We start from the raw sequence: 15,295 nt of genomic DNA, 5'->3' as shown, positions 1-15,295 counted from the left end.
CCGAATGGCTCTGAGTTCCAGGAGGTTGATAGACCACTTGCCTCTGCAGGAGACCAGAGCCCCTGCGCTGTCCTTCCCAAGCAGTGGGCTCCCCAGCCCGACAAAGAGGCGTCTGTCGTGACGACAATCCACTCCGGGGTCACCAGAGGCAGTCCTGCAGACAACTTGACTGTCTGCGTCCACCAGCTCAGCGCCTTGCGCACTGCTGGGACCAAGGAAAGGCGCACAGCATAATCCTCCGACATCGGAGTCCAGCGCTGCAGCAGAGATTGCTGAAGTGGTCTCATATGAGCCCTGGCCCAGGGCACTACTTCCATCGTGGCCGTCATAGAGCCCAACAGCTGTACATAATCCCAAGCCCGAAGAGGAGAGGCTACTAGGAACTGGTCCACCTGAGCCTGAAGCTTGACAATCCGATTGTCCGGCAGGAACACTCTGCCCACTTGGGTGTCGAATCGAAGTCCCAGATACTCCAGGGACTGAGTCGGGCGCAGCTGGCTTTTCTCCCAGTTGATGATCCACCCAGGGAGCTCAAAAGAGCAACCACCCGGTTCACAGCTTTGCCGCACTCTGCATAAGAGGGGGCTCGGCTCAACCAATCGTCCAGATAAGGATGGACTTGTACTCCTTCCTTCCTCAGGAAGGCCGCGATGACCACCATTACTTTGGAGAAGGTCCGCGGAGCAGTAGCCAACCCGAACGGGAGGGCTCTGAACTGGAAGAGTCGGCCCAGTATTGCAAAACGCAGAAAGCGTTGATGAGGAGGCCAGATGGGAATATGCAAGTACGCTTCCTTGATGTCCAAGGATGCCAGGAACTCTCCTGCCTTCACTGCCGCTATAACAGAGCGGAGGGTCTCCATGCGAAAGTGCCGAACTTTCAAGGCCCAATGGACCCCTTGAGGTCGAGGATAGGCCGTACAGAACCTCCATTCTTTGGAATCACAAAGAAAATGGAGTAACATCCCTTGCCAAGCTGATTTTCTGGCACCGGAACGACCGCCCCCCAGGCGGATCAGATTGTCCAAGGTCTGCTGCACTGCCACAGCTTGACCGGAGACTTGCAGGGAGAGAGTACAAACCCGTTTTTTAAGGGTCGGCAGAACTCTAGCTTGTAGCCGTCTCTGATGACTTCCAGCACCCAAGCGTCTGAAGTTATTGTGGTCTACTCGCCCATAACCGAGGACAGCCGTCCTCCAATCTGCACTGGGGCGTGGACCAAGGCCCCGTCATTGGGTACGAGACCCTGGGGGAGAACCGGAGGGAGCACCTCCGGGACGGCGGTCTCTGCGAAAGGAATGCTGCTTGGGGGAGAAGTACCTCTTGAAGGAAGAGGGGGCAGAGGAACCCGGCCTGCCCGGGCGGTACCGACGGGCTTCCTGAAACCGTCCTCTGGAGGTACCAGGGCGAGTACTAGCCCGAGCCCTGACCTCTGGTAACTTCTTGCCCTTAGACGTGCCGAGATCGGTCACGATTTTGTCCAGCTCGACCCCAAAGAGCAGCTTGCCTTTAAAAGGCAATCCAGCCAGGCGGGATTTAGAGGCGTGGTCAGCAGACCAATGCTTCAGCCAAAGCCACCGCCGCGCAGAGATTGTCTGAGCCATGCCTTTAGCTGAGGCTCTCAAGACGTCATACAGCAAGTCTGCCAAATAGGCTAAGCCCGATTCCAGGGCCGGCCAATTAGCCCTCAAGGAAAGATCCGAGGGGGAAGCCCGCTGCACCATAGTCAGGCACGCCCTGGCCACATAGGAGCCGCAAACTTAAAGCAGCCGCCTCAAAGGACGACCTTAAGGCCGCCTCCAATCTTCTGTCTTGGGCGTCCTTTAGGGCCGTGCCACCTTCCACCGGCAACGCCGTTTTCTTAGTCACCGCAGTGATTAAAGAATCCACGGTAGGCCACAGAACGGCCTCACGTTCACTCACAGGCAAAGGATAGAGGCGGGACATAGCCCTAGCCCCTTTAAGGCTCGCTTCCGGGACATCCCATTGAGCCGAAAATTAAGGTGTGCATGGTATCATGCACGTGGAAGGTTCTAGGCGGGCGTTTCGTCCCCAGCATAATGGCAGAGCCAACAGGGGCTGAGGGAAAGACGTCCTCCGGAGAGGAAATCTTCAAAATGCCCATGGCCTGCACAAACAGGTTGGGCAAATCCTCTGAGCCAAAGAGTCGCGCTGCAGAGGGGTCATCCGCTCCATCCGAGCGGGAATCCGTCTCCTTCAAGGAATCCGCAAAGGACCATTGGGAGAAATCAGATACGCTGCCCTCATCTACATCGGAGGAGGCAAAGTCCTCCAAGGCCTGTTAATCAACCCGAGGGCGTTTACCTCCGGGGGCCTCAACCTCTTTACCTGAAGAGGGAGCAGGGGCAGCGTTCCGCATAAGGAAGGCCTGATGCCGCAGCAAAATAAACTCGAGGGAGAAACCCCCCAGACTGTGCACTTCCGCAGCCTGGGCAACAGCCCTAGACGCACCCTCAACCGGCGCTCGCCAGAGCGGGGGAGAGAAATGCTGCGCATCCAAGATGGCGTCCGGCGCGACACTCCGCGAAGGAGCCGCGCGGGAAAAACGGCGCTTAATTTTAGTCGCCTTGTGCCGTCGCCCAAATTAAGGGCGTTCATGGCATTAATGTCTCCTACCTCAAGGGCGGCCCAAGAAGAAGCCGTCCGAGCCGCGTGGCCGGCCAAGATGGCGGAGGCGAGGAGCGGGGGATGGGCGTTTATGGCGGGAAAAAACCGCCACACCAGAGAAAGGACCGGGACACTCATCGGTCACAAAACTGTCACCCAACAAGGGCGAATCGGACTTTAAGACCCCCGCATCCCCTCTAGAAGCGCCCAAGCGATCCGGGGAGCGACTCTCTACGCCCTCGCCCTCCGACGCCATATGCCACGAGGAGATAAATCGGGGAACCCCCTGCCCGCTATAAAAAGGTAAAAATTACCTGCTGTCCGCTCCGAGCTGTAACGACCTGGTGTCCCAGTGAGTAGCTGCAATGAACGTTTAAATAAACGTCGAAATAAACGCCTTTAAGGACGTTCAAATTTTTTTTTTTTTTTAACGGAGCCAGCGGGAGGGGGGAGAAAAGGAGGGACCTGGCACCACCAGGTTTGCACTTGCTCAAGAAGAGCCCTCAACCCCAGGCACTCAACAAAACCTAAGAATTAGGCTTGAAGGCCTAGCCAGAGCTGCTGCTGTGTGTGACCACCACCTGCTGAGATAGAGAACATACTGAGGAGTTTCCGGCAGCACATGACCACATATAGGGAGGCAAAAGTTTGCTCTCTATCTCCACCTGCTGGTAGATGGACACAACCCACCAGTCTATGGATTGATCAGCTTGATGATATGGAAGAATACTTACACTCCGGCGCCTACCAAAACATTCTTTAGCCTCCCCTGCATCGCAGAGCTCTCGCTTCGTGCCTTTTTTTTTTTTTAACAAGCCGCTGCCCGCTGCCCAAAACACGAGGAAACGGAGTAAGAACTTCTGAGGCAGAAAATGGCTCATTAAAGTCACGGACACTGTATTGTTTTCCTCTAGGCTTTTTTTTTTTTTTAAACCAGCTGAGCTAGAAAAGGAAAAAGTGCTCAAGAGTAATAGCCTATAACAGAGCTGCCTGCTCGTTAGCAGTCTGTTTTGTTTTTTAAAAAAACTGAGCTTGCTCGTTAACAGTCTGGGGAAAGAAAGAACTTCTTTTAATTTCCTTTAAAGTAAAAGTGGCTGCCTCTCCCAAAGGCAATTACACCTTTCCACTGAAATGGTAGCCCTTCCCAACTAAGTGAGGGAGATGGGGAGGAAAGGGGGGAGGGACTCGGGGCAACCGAGTATAACACCCCAGAGGCTGGAAAAGAAAGAAAAGAAATCCCTATCTGCCAAGCCTCTAACAGAGATTCCCCAGGCACAGAAGAAGTATTATCATTATTAACCTCTAAAAGAGAGAAAGAGAAATGGGCTCACCTCCTGCCTGCTGGACACGGAGAAAATACTGAGGCTAGGGTCACATGGCCAAGGCTCTTATTGGCTCTCTAGAGTAAGAATTTTTCTCAGTCTCCACCTGCTGGAAGGCATGCACAACCCATCAGTCCAATCCTGGGCCGGTCCGGAGGAACGCTAAGGAAGTTACAATTAGCCTTTCAAATCCGAAAGTATTCAATGAAACATCCTTAAGCGTACTCCTTGCCAAGGGCTTAAAAGGCACTCAGATTAAGGCCTTCAAATACAAGATAGAGAAACCAACGGATGACAAGGCAGCCTACTGAGCTTAACTCCTCTCAAAAATCTGACCATGGCTGGATCCTTTCAGACCCCCAAAACAAACCAACACCATGATCTGCATCTTAAGCGATACCAAGGCCAGCCCTTTGTCCAAAATTTTCAAAAACACAACCTAGTGTTAACCACACCATCCCTTGAAGATACGCTACACACTGATGTAGATCAAGGAACGTGCTTCTTTGCTTAGGGCCCACCAAAGGGTTAATCCTGCCCTGCTTGCAACCTAGGCTGTTTACTCAAAGCCCAAGCCCTTTTCAACACTGTTGGTATATAATAAAGTCTTTGAAGAGGAGGCATTCCATTTTCTGAATATTTAAAGCTCTCAAAAACCTATTAGAACATATCCTTTGGAAAGCTCAGCATAGACCATGGAAAGATTCAGTAAAGTCTTTTTTAGGTCTGAGCTTGAATGGCATTACTCAGTGAAACAGTAACGAGAGGAACAAACCTTACAAAGAGTTTCCAGAGCTGACCAAATAGAATCCAGTGTCATGTGTTGGCCTAAACAAAGGCTGTAGAGCAGCAGCAAACAAAAAACAGCTTCTGCTCTGGGAGAGCTGGAAACTCTCCAAAGCTAGCAATGGGGCAACACTTGGTGCAGAGATGTCTCTTCTTGCTAGCACTGAAAAAAAAAAAAAAAAAAAAAAAAAAAGAGAGCTGCCTCTCCTCCATAAACTATGGGCAAACCAGTTGCCGGAGTCTGCGCAGTTCCAGTCATATGCCATAAGTCTGGCATCACAGGATCTTGTGAACTAAGTGAAATTCTGCCCTCCAGTCCAGGGCTCTTATTAGCCCCAAGTAATGTGGATATGCCTAGTTCGGGAGAAGGCTGTGTATGTTTCAATAGTAGTCTGCCTAAACGAAGGGACACCAGACTTTTAGGGGAGAGGTCCCTTCAGCTTGCCTTTATTTGGCATGCTCTGATGAACAAAAAAAATTCAAAAAAAGATAATCCAAAGAGAAAAAAAAGCAGCATTAGAGACACACACCCTAATCAGTCACCATTTTGGATCCAGATAAGTATCATGGTCAAATCATTTAAAATGACAGAACACATGGAAGAGCTCCCCAGCCCCTTCCATAATACCTGTCTCCAAGTTTGCCAATAGCAGCCCAGCCTGGGCAGACTAGATGGACCATGCAAGTCTTTTTCTGCCATCATCTACTATGTTACCTTGACACAAAGCCACTCAGAATGCTGGAGAAATGGTTTTGATCTGAATTTCTGGACTACTCTTTCCAGAGTAGGTAGATCCCTGCCCCAGACCGCGCTCAGTTGGCATCCAAGAGTCAATCATAGGTCAGCTAAGCGGGTGCCATCAAACAAATTTTACGTGGTTATGTCCCTAATGAAGTTCTAAATTCTATTTCAGAAGTAAACCACCACCACATATGCATAGCAAAAGTAATATTAAACAGCCTTTATGCAGAAAGGAGTACTAAAAGCAGTGTAGTGAAATTTTACCTTCCGGGGGTATCATAGTAGGTCCCAGCATCATCTCCAACATCTCCAACTACTTCAGGAGTCTGAGACCTTTCTTCAGGTTCATCCACCTCTTCATCAGATTCTGCCACAAAATACCATAAAATTTAAATTTGTCCAGTGTGCAATCTTATGATTTTCAGGATACAGTTACCCAAGTTGTATCTATATATTGCCTATTTTAGTGAAAATTTCCTTGTGTACACCCACTAAGATCTTCTCAGATGTCACTCCATAGTCAACCAGCATTGTGAAAGGAGTAGTTTATGCACACAATGACTCACGACATACAAATGTAATGACATTGTGCTCTCCAGAACAACAAGTTACATGAGCTCAATCTCATTTAAAAAAAGTTAAGAATCTTGAATTTCAATACCCAAACATTTTATTGTCACAAATTTTCAAGTTTAAAATGGATTAGAATTCAAATACTTAGTCCCTGAAGTGGACTAGATGTCAACTACATCTTAAAACAAAAGGCAAAAGCAGAATCGAACAACAACAGAGTATGGTGAGCACTCCACCCCCCCCCCCCCCCCACCCGCGGGGTCATGCCAAAGTTGTCTAATTTGACAAAGCAGCACAGAAAATGCAGCCTCAAAGGCTGCAAGGTACCACAAGCATTATCCCTTTAGGCTAGACATTCAGGGTCTGTAAAAAATTCTGAATACAAAGTTACTGGACTTACCCTCCTCAGGAGGCTCTGTATCTGAGTCAAAGACTTCATCTTGATAACGGAAGATATCATTGTGTACATAAAACTTGTTTGCTACAGAACCCTAGGGAGAGATACATTTGTCTCTGATCACCACTATAAAGAATTCTGCAGAAGGAGTAAATTGTGTCACCAATTCAATTAATATTCTGTCATTGCTTCCTTCACCAGCTTAACTGAAACAAACTTCGTATCTAAGCACCCTGGGCTCTCATTTGCAGAGATCTGGGATTTTTCCTATTTATAACCACCATTCTTGACCTAGGCACTGCACAGGAGCCACAAACTGTTCCTTCTTAACATGGATATTAAGTGCCATCACTAATGAAGGCTGATAGCTCCTGGGGAAGAATTATGACCCACAACACCAGCCCAGAAAACACACAACATGGCACATCTTATGTTTCACCAAGCCCAGCTTCCTGACTTAGTAGCCAATCCACATCACAATTGTTCAGCATGATTCCAAGGAGGAAATGCATTCTCTGCTCATACCCAGACCCACAGCTAATAATGGCTTATGGACTTCTTCCAGAACTACTCTCTCAATTCTTTAGAACAGAGCTATATTGACTTCCCTGTCCATATTCTCCACTGCCACTGACATGTGACCACCACCAAAGATCACATCAATGTCCAGTGGCTTGAAGGGTGCTTTCAAACTATAGAACAATGCTGAGGTGCAAAGACACAGCCGACAGCTTGACAGGTTTGAATAGAATCAAGACTGCATCAAGCAAATTAAGAACTACACAGAGATGGGTTTACCTTCTACAAGGTGGTAAGCTGAAATTTAGTCATACCTGTTATCTTATTTTCCTTTAGTCCAGCCACATGAATCTGAACAGGTTGTGTTCCTTTCCTACCACCAGATAGAGGTAGAGAGCCAACTTTTCCAGTGACATCACTGTATATAAGCTGGTGCTTTGCAGTATAGAAACAGAACGTAAGCAGAGAAAGACCATATGGCCTATCCAGTCTGCCCATCCATGCCATCTCTCTCCCTATCACTCTTTTAGAGATCCGATGTACTTGTCCCAAGCTCTCTTGGAATTCAAGTACTGAATTTGCCTCCACCACTTCCACCGGGAGGCCGTGCCACGAATTCACCACCTTTTCTGTGAAGAAGTTATCCCCTCAGGTTTCTATCCCCTTACACCTTCATTCTATACTCCCTCATTCCACAGCTTCCTTTCAACTGAGACTTGCCTCTTATGCATTAATGCAGCATAGGTATTTAAATGTTTATCATATCGCCCCTCTCCTGCCTTTCTTCCAAAGTATACATATTAAGATCTTAAGTCTGTCTCTATATACTTTATGACGAAGACCACCAACCATTTTAGTAGCCGCCCTTTGGACCGACTCCATCTTGCTTATATATTTTTGAAGGTGTGGTCTCCGGAATAGTACACAATATTCTAATTAAGGTCTCACCCGAGTCTTATACAGGGGCATCATCACCTCTTTTCCTACGGGCCATTCCTCTCTATATATCGAAGTGTCCTTCTAGCTTTCACCATCCCTTTTGCTACCTGTTTGGCCACCTTAAAATCATCACATACAAAATCACACCCAAGTCCTACTCCTTTTGTGAACAAAAGTTCTTCACTCCCTAAACTGTACCATTCCTTCAAGGTTTTGCAACCCAAATGAATGATCCTAAATATTTTTAGCATTAAAATCTAAGCTGACAAATTCTAGACCATTCCTCTAGCTTCACTAAATCCTCTCTCATTTTATCCACCCTATTGCAGATTTTGGTACTATCCGTAAAGAGGCAAAACTTACCAGACAGCCCATCAGCAATATCACTTACAAAAAGAGATAAAGAGAACCTGCCCAAGAACCAAACCTTACAGCACACCACTGGTAACATACTCTTCCTCAGAACGAGCACCATATACCACTACCCTCTGTCGCCTTCCACTCAACCAGTTCCTAACCCAAATCAATTACTTTAGGGCCCATACCGAGGGCACTCAGTTTATTTACTGTCTATATGGAACAGTGTCAAAGGCTTTGCTAAAATCTAATACACCACATTTAGCGCTCTCCTTCAACCCAAACTCTCTGATCAACCAGTCAAAAAGAAAATAAAATCTGGTCCAACAAGACCTGCCTCTAGTAAAACTACATTGCCTTGGGTCCTGTTAATTCATTGGATTCCAAAAACTTTACTATTCTTCATTTTAAAAAAGTGTGTCCATTCATTTACTTACCAGAGAAGTCAGACTTACCGGCCTGTAATTTCCAACCTCTTCTTTACTTCCGCTTTTGTGGAGACAGACCACATCTACTCTTTTCCAATCCTCCGGGGCCACTCTGACTCTAAAGAAGCACTGAAAAAAGGTCAGCTAGTGGAGCCTCTAGAACTTCCCTAAGTTCCTTCAGTACCCTCCAATGTATGCCATCCGGCCTCATCGCTTTGTCCACCTTTAGTGAACATCTTTCAGCGACTACCACCTCTCCATTCCTATTTGTGTTTTGTCTTCTGCAGTCATGCTCCTGGCCCTTCAACTGTGAACACAGAACAAATATCAGTTAAGCAATTCTGCATATTCCTTCACTTCACCTTTGAGTCTCATAATGCCACTTTTGCATTTCCTCGTATCACCAACAAATCTAACCCCCCCCCCCCCCCCCCCCCCAATTTTAATGTATTGGCTATTTTTTATTTCATTTGCAACTTTGCTTTCCTGACTACTCTACCAGCTTCTCATGAATTTTCTAGCTATTGTCTCTTCTCTTTCTGCAATCTCTTGCAGTTTATAAATGCTAACCTTTTCCCATACCTTTTCAGCTACTACTTTTAAGAACCAAAGCACCTCCTTTTCCTCTTACTTTTATTTACTTTTCTTACAAAAAGGTTGGTTGCCCTTACAATTGCTCCTTTCAGTTTTGCCCACTGCTTTTCATCTTCTTCCAGATGTTCCCATCCAGACAGTAATTCCTCAAGACAATCCCCCATCTGAACAAAGTTTGTCTAGAATGTTTACTTCTGAATGAACCTCTCTCCACATCTATCTTAATATTAAACTACACCATCTGGTGTTCAATGGATGCCAATTACTACTACTACAAATCATTTCTATAGCGCTACCAGTCATACCACCTGCTTTAACATCAGAAATACTCTCCCCATTAGTAAGCACTACATCCAGTATGACTCCACCCCGCATGGGCTCTATTACTACTACCAAAGCGGTAAAAGTTCCTTTGAGCTACCCTGAAGCCCCATACACCACTGCAGCAAGGTCACTAAAACAACCTTCTACACATTAAGTGACCAGCAGAGAATGCAGGGTGCTTGAGGAGTCACAGTCTTCAAGGGTGAAACAGAGTCATGTGGCTGGACTAAAAGGAAAAGAAATTAAACAGGTAGGACTAAAACCCTAGTTATCCCTGGTCCTCTCCAAGGGAAGGAGGAATCCGATGGAGATGGAGGATCTGGATTCCTTCTGTCTTAGTTTGGCCCTTGGGAGGTGGCATCTCACAGCCTCATTTCCACCTTCCTGAGGGTCCATAAGTCATTAACCTTGCTGACGTTTGGGTCTGGAGTTTTTTCAAGTACTGATCATTCCCTGTCATCTTGGAAAGTGCAATCCCTGCCATGCTGAATTTCCTGCAGTAGGGGGTTCAGGAAGGACTGGCTCTCAACTCACTTAAATATTCAGGTGGCTGTGCGTGACCATAAACCCCAAATGTTATACAGTTTCTGGCTATTGAGCTGCCTGCCCATGCCCCCCTCCAAAAAAAAAAAAAAACCAACAACATCCATTGCTGCCCTTATGGGATTTGAACTTCCATGTTGGATGGCCTGGCAGGCCCACCATTTGAGCCATTACAGGCGACCACCTTGGAAGTTTATTGAACTGAAGACTGGCTTTCTGGTTTTCATTGAGTCTGTGTAGAGGGTCTCATTTACAGGCTTTATCGTGTAGGGACCCATTCCTGTCCTCGGACAAGGCTGTTTGTCCTCATTGCCCCAGCTTTCCACAAAGAGTTATATACGATGCAGTCTTGGAACACAATACCACCACAGCATGCCAATAGCCTGAATTATGGCTGAATCTTAATCACAATCATTATCGATACACAATCCAACAATATTGATACCATTTTATTTGCTCATTTCAACCTTAAAGCGAATGCTACATACCTGTAGAAGGTATTCTCCGAGGACAGCAGACTGATTGTTCTCACTGATGGGTGACGTCCACGGCAGCCCCTCCAATCGGAAACTTCACTAGCGAAGGCCTTTGCTAGTTCTCGTGCGCCCATGCGCACCGCGCATGCGCGGCTGTCTTCCCGCCCGAACCGGCTCGTGTCCGTCAGTCCCATATGTAGCAAGACACAGACAAGGGAAGACAACTCCAAAGGGGAGGCGGGCGGGTTTGTGAGAACAATCAGCCTGCTGTCCTCAGAGAATACCTTCTACAGGTATGTAGCATTCGCTTTCTCCGAAGACATGCAGGCTGCTTGTTCTCACTGATGGGGTATCTCTAGCCCCCAGACTCACTCAAAACAAAAAACATGGTCAATTGGGCCTCGCAACGGCGAGGACATAACTGAGATTGACCTAAAAACTTATCCAACTAACAGAGAGAGTAGCCTGGAACAGAATAAAACATGGGCCTAGGGGGGTGGAGTTGGATTCTAAACCCCGAACAGATTCTGAAGCACTGACTGCCCGAACCGACTGTCGCGTCGGGTATCCTGCTGCAGGCAGTAATGAGATGTGAATGTGTGGACAGATGACCACATCGCAGCTTTGCAAATCTCTTCAATAGTGGCTGACTTCAAGTGGGCCACTGACGCAGCCATGGCTCTGACATTGTGAGCCGTGACATGACCCTCAACAGCCAGCCCAGCCTGGGCATAAGTGAAGGAAATACAATCTGCTAGCCAATTGGATATGGTGCGTTTCCCCACAGCCACTCCCCTCCTATTGGGATCAAAAGAAAAACATTTGGGCGGACTGTCTGTTGGGCTGTGTCCGCTCCAGATAGAAGGCCAATGCTCTTTTGCAGTCCAATGTGTGCAGCTGACGTTCAGCAGGGCAGGAATGAGGACGGGGAAAAAATGTTGGCAAAACAATTGACTGGTTCAGATGGAACTCCGACACTACTTTCGGCAAGAACTTAGGGTGAGTGCGGAGGACTACTCTATTATGATGAAATTTGGTGTAAAGGGCCTGGGCTACCAGGGCCTGAAGCTCACTGACTATGAGCTGAAGTAACTGCCACCAAGAAAATGACCTTCCAGGTCAAGTACTTCAGATGGCAGGAGTTCAGTGGCTCAAAAAGAGGTTTCATCAGCTGGGTGAGAACGACATTGAGATCCCATGACACTGTAGGAGGCTTGACGGGGGGCTTTGACAAAAGCAAACCTCTCATGAAGCGAACAACTAAAGGCTGTCCTGAGATCGGCTTACCTTCCACACGGTAATGGTATGCACTGATTGCACTAAGGTGAACCCTTACAGAGTTGGTCTTGAGACCAGACTCAGACAAGTGCAGAAGGTAGTCAAGCAGGGTCTGTGTAGGACAAGAGCGAGGATCTAAGGCCTTGCTGTCACACCAGACGGCAAACCTCCTCCATAAAAAGAAGTAACTCCTCTTAGTGGAATCTTTCCCGGAAGCAAGACACGGGAGACACCCTCTGACAGACCCAAAGAGGCAAAGTCTACGCTCTCAACATCCAGGCCATGAGAGCCAGAGACTGGAGGCTGGGATGCAGAAGCGCCCCTTCGTCCTGTGTGATGAGGGTCGGAAAACACTCCAATCTCCAGGGTTCTTCGGAGGACAACTCCAGAAGAAGAGGGAACCAGATCTGACGCGGCCAAAAAGGGAGCAATCAGAATCACGGTGCCCCGGTCTTGCTTGAGTTTCAACAAAGTCTTCCCCACCAGAGGTATGGGAGGATAAGCATACAGCAGACCTTCCCCCCAGTCCAGAGGGAAGGCATCAGATGCCAGTCAACCGTGGGCCTGAAGTCTGGAACAGAACTGAGGGACCTTGTGGTTGGCTCGAGATGCGAAGAGATCTACCAAGGGGGTGCCCCACACTTGGATGATCTGGCGCACTACTCTGGAGTTGAGCGACCACTTGTGAGGTTGCATAATCCTGCTCAACCTGTCGACCAGACTGTTTACGCCTGCCAGATATGTGGCTTGGAGCCACATGCCGTAACGGCGAGCCCAGAGCCACATGCTGACGGCTTCCTGACATAGGGGGCGAGATCCGGTGCCCCCCTGCTTGTTGATGTAATACATGGCAACCTGGTTGTCTGAATTTGGATAATTTGATGGGACAGCCGATCTCTGAAAGCCTTCAGATCGTTCCAGACCGCTCGTAACTCCAGGAGATTGATCTGCAGATTGCGTTCCTGGAGGGACCAGCTTCCTTGGGTGTGAAGTCCATCGACATGAGCTCCCCACCTCAGGAGAGACGCATCCGTAGTCAGCACTTTTTGTGGTTGAGGAATTTGGAAAGGGCGTCCCAGAGTCAAATTGGCCCAAATCGTCCACCAGTACAGGGATTTGAGAAAACTTGTGGACAGGTGGATCACGTCCTCTAGATCCCCAGCAGCCTGAAACCACTGGGAAGCTAGGGTCCATTGAGCAGATCGCATGTGAAGACGAGCCATGGGAGTCACATGGACTGTGGAGGCCATGTGGCCAAGCAATCTCAACATCTGCCGAGCTGTGATCTGCTGGGACGCTCGTACCCGGGAGACGAGGGACAGCAGATTGTTGGCCCTCGTCTCCGGGAGATAGGCCCGAGCCGTCCGAGAATCCAGCAGAGCTCCTATGAACTCGAGTCTCTATACTGGGAGAAGGTGGGACTTTGGGTAATTTATCACAAACCCTAGTAACTCCAGGAGTCGAATAGTCATCTGCATGGACTGTAGAGCTCCTGCCTCGGAAGTGTTCTTCACCAGCCAATCGTCGAGATAAGGGAACACGTGCACTCCGAGCCTGCGAAGCGCTGCTGCTACCACAGCTAGGCACTTCATGAACACTCTGGGCGCAGAGGCGAGCCCAAAGGGTAGCACACAGTACTGGAAGTGACGTGATCCCAGACGAAATCGAAGATACTGTCTGTGAGCTGGCAGTATCAGGATGTGTGTATAAGCATCCTTTAAGTCCAGAGAGCATAGCCAATCGTTTTGCTGAATCATGGGAAGAAGGGTGCCCAGGGAAAGCATCGTGAACTTTTCCTTGACTAGATATTTGTTCAGGGCCCTTAGGTCTAGGATGGGACGCATCCCCCCTGTTTTCTTTTCCACAAGGAAGTACCTGGAATAGAATCCCAGCCCTTCTTGCCCAGATGGCACGGGTTCGACCGCATTGGCACTGAGAAGGGCGGAGAGTTCCTCTGCAAGTACCTGCTTGTGCTGGAAGCTGAAGGACTGAGCTTGACATCGGCTATGCTCTTCTGGAGCCAGTCAAAAGCTCGCCCCCTGCTTTTGCTGGGGAGCTGTGGGGCCTTGCTGAGGCGCACGCTGCTGACGAGAGCGAGCGCGCTGGGGCTTAGCCTGGGCCGCAGGCTATCGAGAGGGAGGATTGTACTTAAGCTTACCAGAAGAGTAGGGAACAGTCCTCCTTCCCCCATAAAAACGTCTACCTGAAGAGGTAAATGCTGAAGGCTGCCGGCGGGAGAATTTGTCGAAAGCGTTATCCCGCTGGTGGAGCTATTCTACCACCTGTTCGACTTTTTCTCCAAAAATGTCGTCCGCTCGGCAAGGGGAGTCCGCAATCCGCTGCTGGATTCTATTCTCCAGGTCGAAGGCACGCAGCCATGAGAGTCTGCGCATCACCACACCTTGAGCAGCGGCCCTGGACGCAACATCAAAGGTATCATATACCCCTCTGGCCAGGAATTTTCTGCATGCCTTCAGCTGCCTGACCACCTCCTGAAACGGCTTGGCTTGCTCAGAAGGGAGCTTGTCCACCAAGCCCGCCAACTGCCGCACATTGTTCCGCATGTGGATGCTCGTGTAGAGCTTTTAAGACTGAATCTTGGCCACGAGCATAGAAGAATGGTAGGCCTTCCTCCCAAAGGAGTCTAAGATTCTAGAGTCCTTGCCCGGGGGCGCCGAAGCATGCTCCCTAGAACTCTTAGCCTTCTTTAGGGCCAGATCCACCACACCAGAGTCGTGAGGATCCGGTACTGGGATTCTATCTTCTTGGGAATGTGGGGATTAGTTAGAGGCTTGGTCCAGTTCGCCAGCAACGTCTTTTTTAGGACATGATTAATGGGTACTGTGGACGCTTCCTTAGGTGGAGAAGGATAGTCCAAGAGCTCAAACATCTCAGCCCTGGGCTCATCCTCCACGACCACCGGGAAGGGGATGGCCGTAGACATCTCCCGGACAAAGGCCGCGAAAGACAGACTCTCGGGAGGAGAAAGCTGCCTTTCAGGGGAGGGAGTGGGATCAGAAGGAAGGCCATCAGACTCCTCGTCAGAGAAATATCTGATGTCCTCCTCCTCCTCCCACGAGGCCTCATCATCGGTATCAGACACAAGTTCATGAACCTGCGTCTGAAGCCGTGCCCGACTCGACTCCGTGGAAACACGGCCATGGTGGGAGCGCCGAGAGGTAGACTCCCTCGCCAGCACCGGCGAAGCTCCCTCCACCGAAGTTGTCGGGGAGTCTTCCTGGGAGGTGGCCGCAGCCGGTAGCGCAAGCGGTACCGATGCCGGAGACCTCACCCCGGGCAAAGGGCCAGCCGTCGCCTCGCTCGACGGTACCGGTGGCTCAATCACCCCCCGGCACCGGAGAAGGGCGCAACAGCTCTCCCAGAATCTCT

General features: G+C 49.1%; 1 protein-coding gene across 2 annotated transcripts in view; it reads right to left on the bottom strand.

Moving 5' to 3' along the window:
- G3BP1 (G3BP stress granule assembly factor 1) overlaps window positions 1-15,295 on the bottom strand; it is a 149,471-nt gene that overhangs the window by 72,951 nt on the left and 61,225 nt on the right. For both annotated transcript variants that reach the window (XM_030211488.1, XM_030211487.1), the window contains exons 5-6: window positions 6,451-6,541; window positions 5,742-5,844 (exon numbers count right to left, since the gene is read on the bottom strand). In XM_030211488.1, the coding sequence (XP_030067348.1) occupies window positions 5,742-5,844; window positions 6,451-6,541 (194 nt within the window). The remainder of the gene's footprint in view (window positions 1-5,741; window positions 5,845-6,450; window positions 6,542-15,295) is intronic.

This window comes from Microcaecilia unicolor, chromosome 8 (assembly GCF_901765095.1).
Source record: "Microcaecilia unicolor chromosome 8, aMicUni1.1, whole genome shotgun sequence".
Lineage (NCBI taxonomy): Eukaryota > Metazoa > Chordata > Amphibia > Gymnophiona > Siphonopidae > Microcaecilia > Microcaecilia unicolor.
The sequence above is the reverse complement of the archived record's forward strand: the minus strand, read 5'-3'. Positions and strand labels throughout refer to the sequence as shown.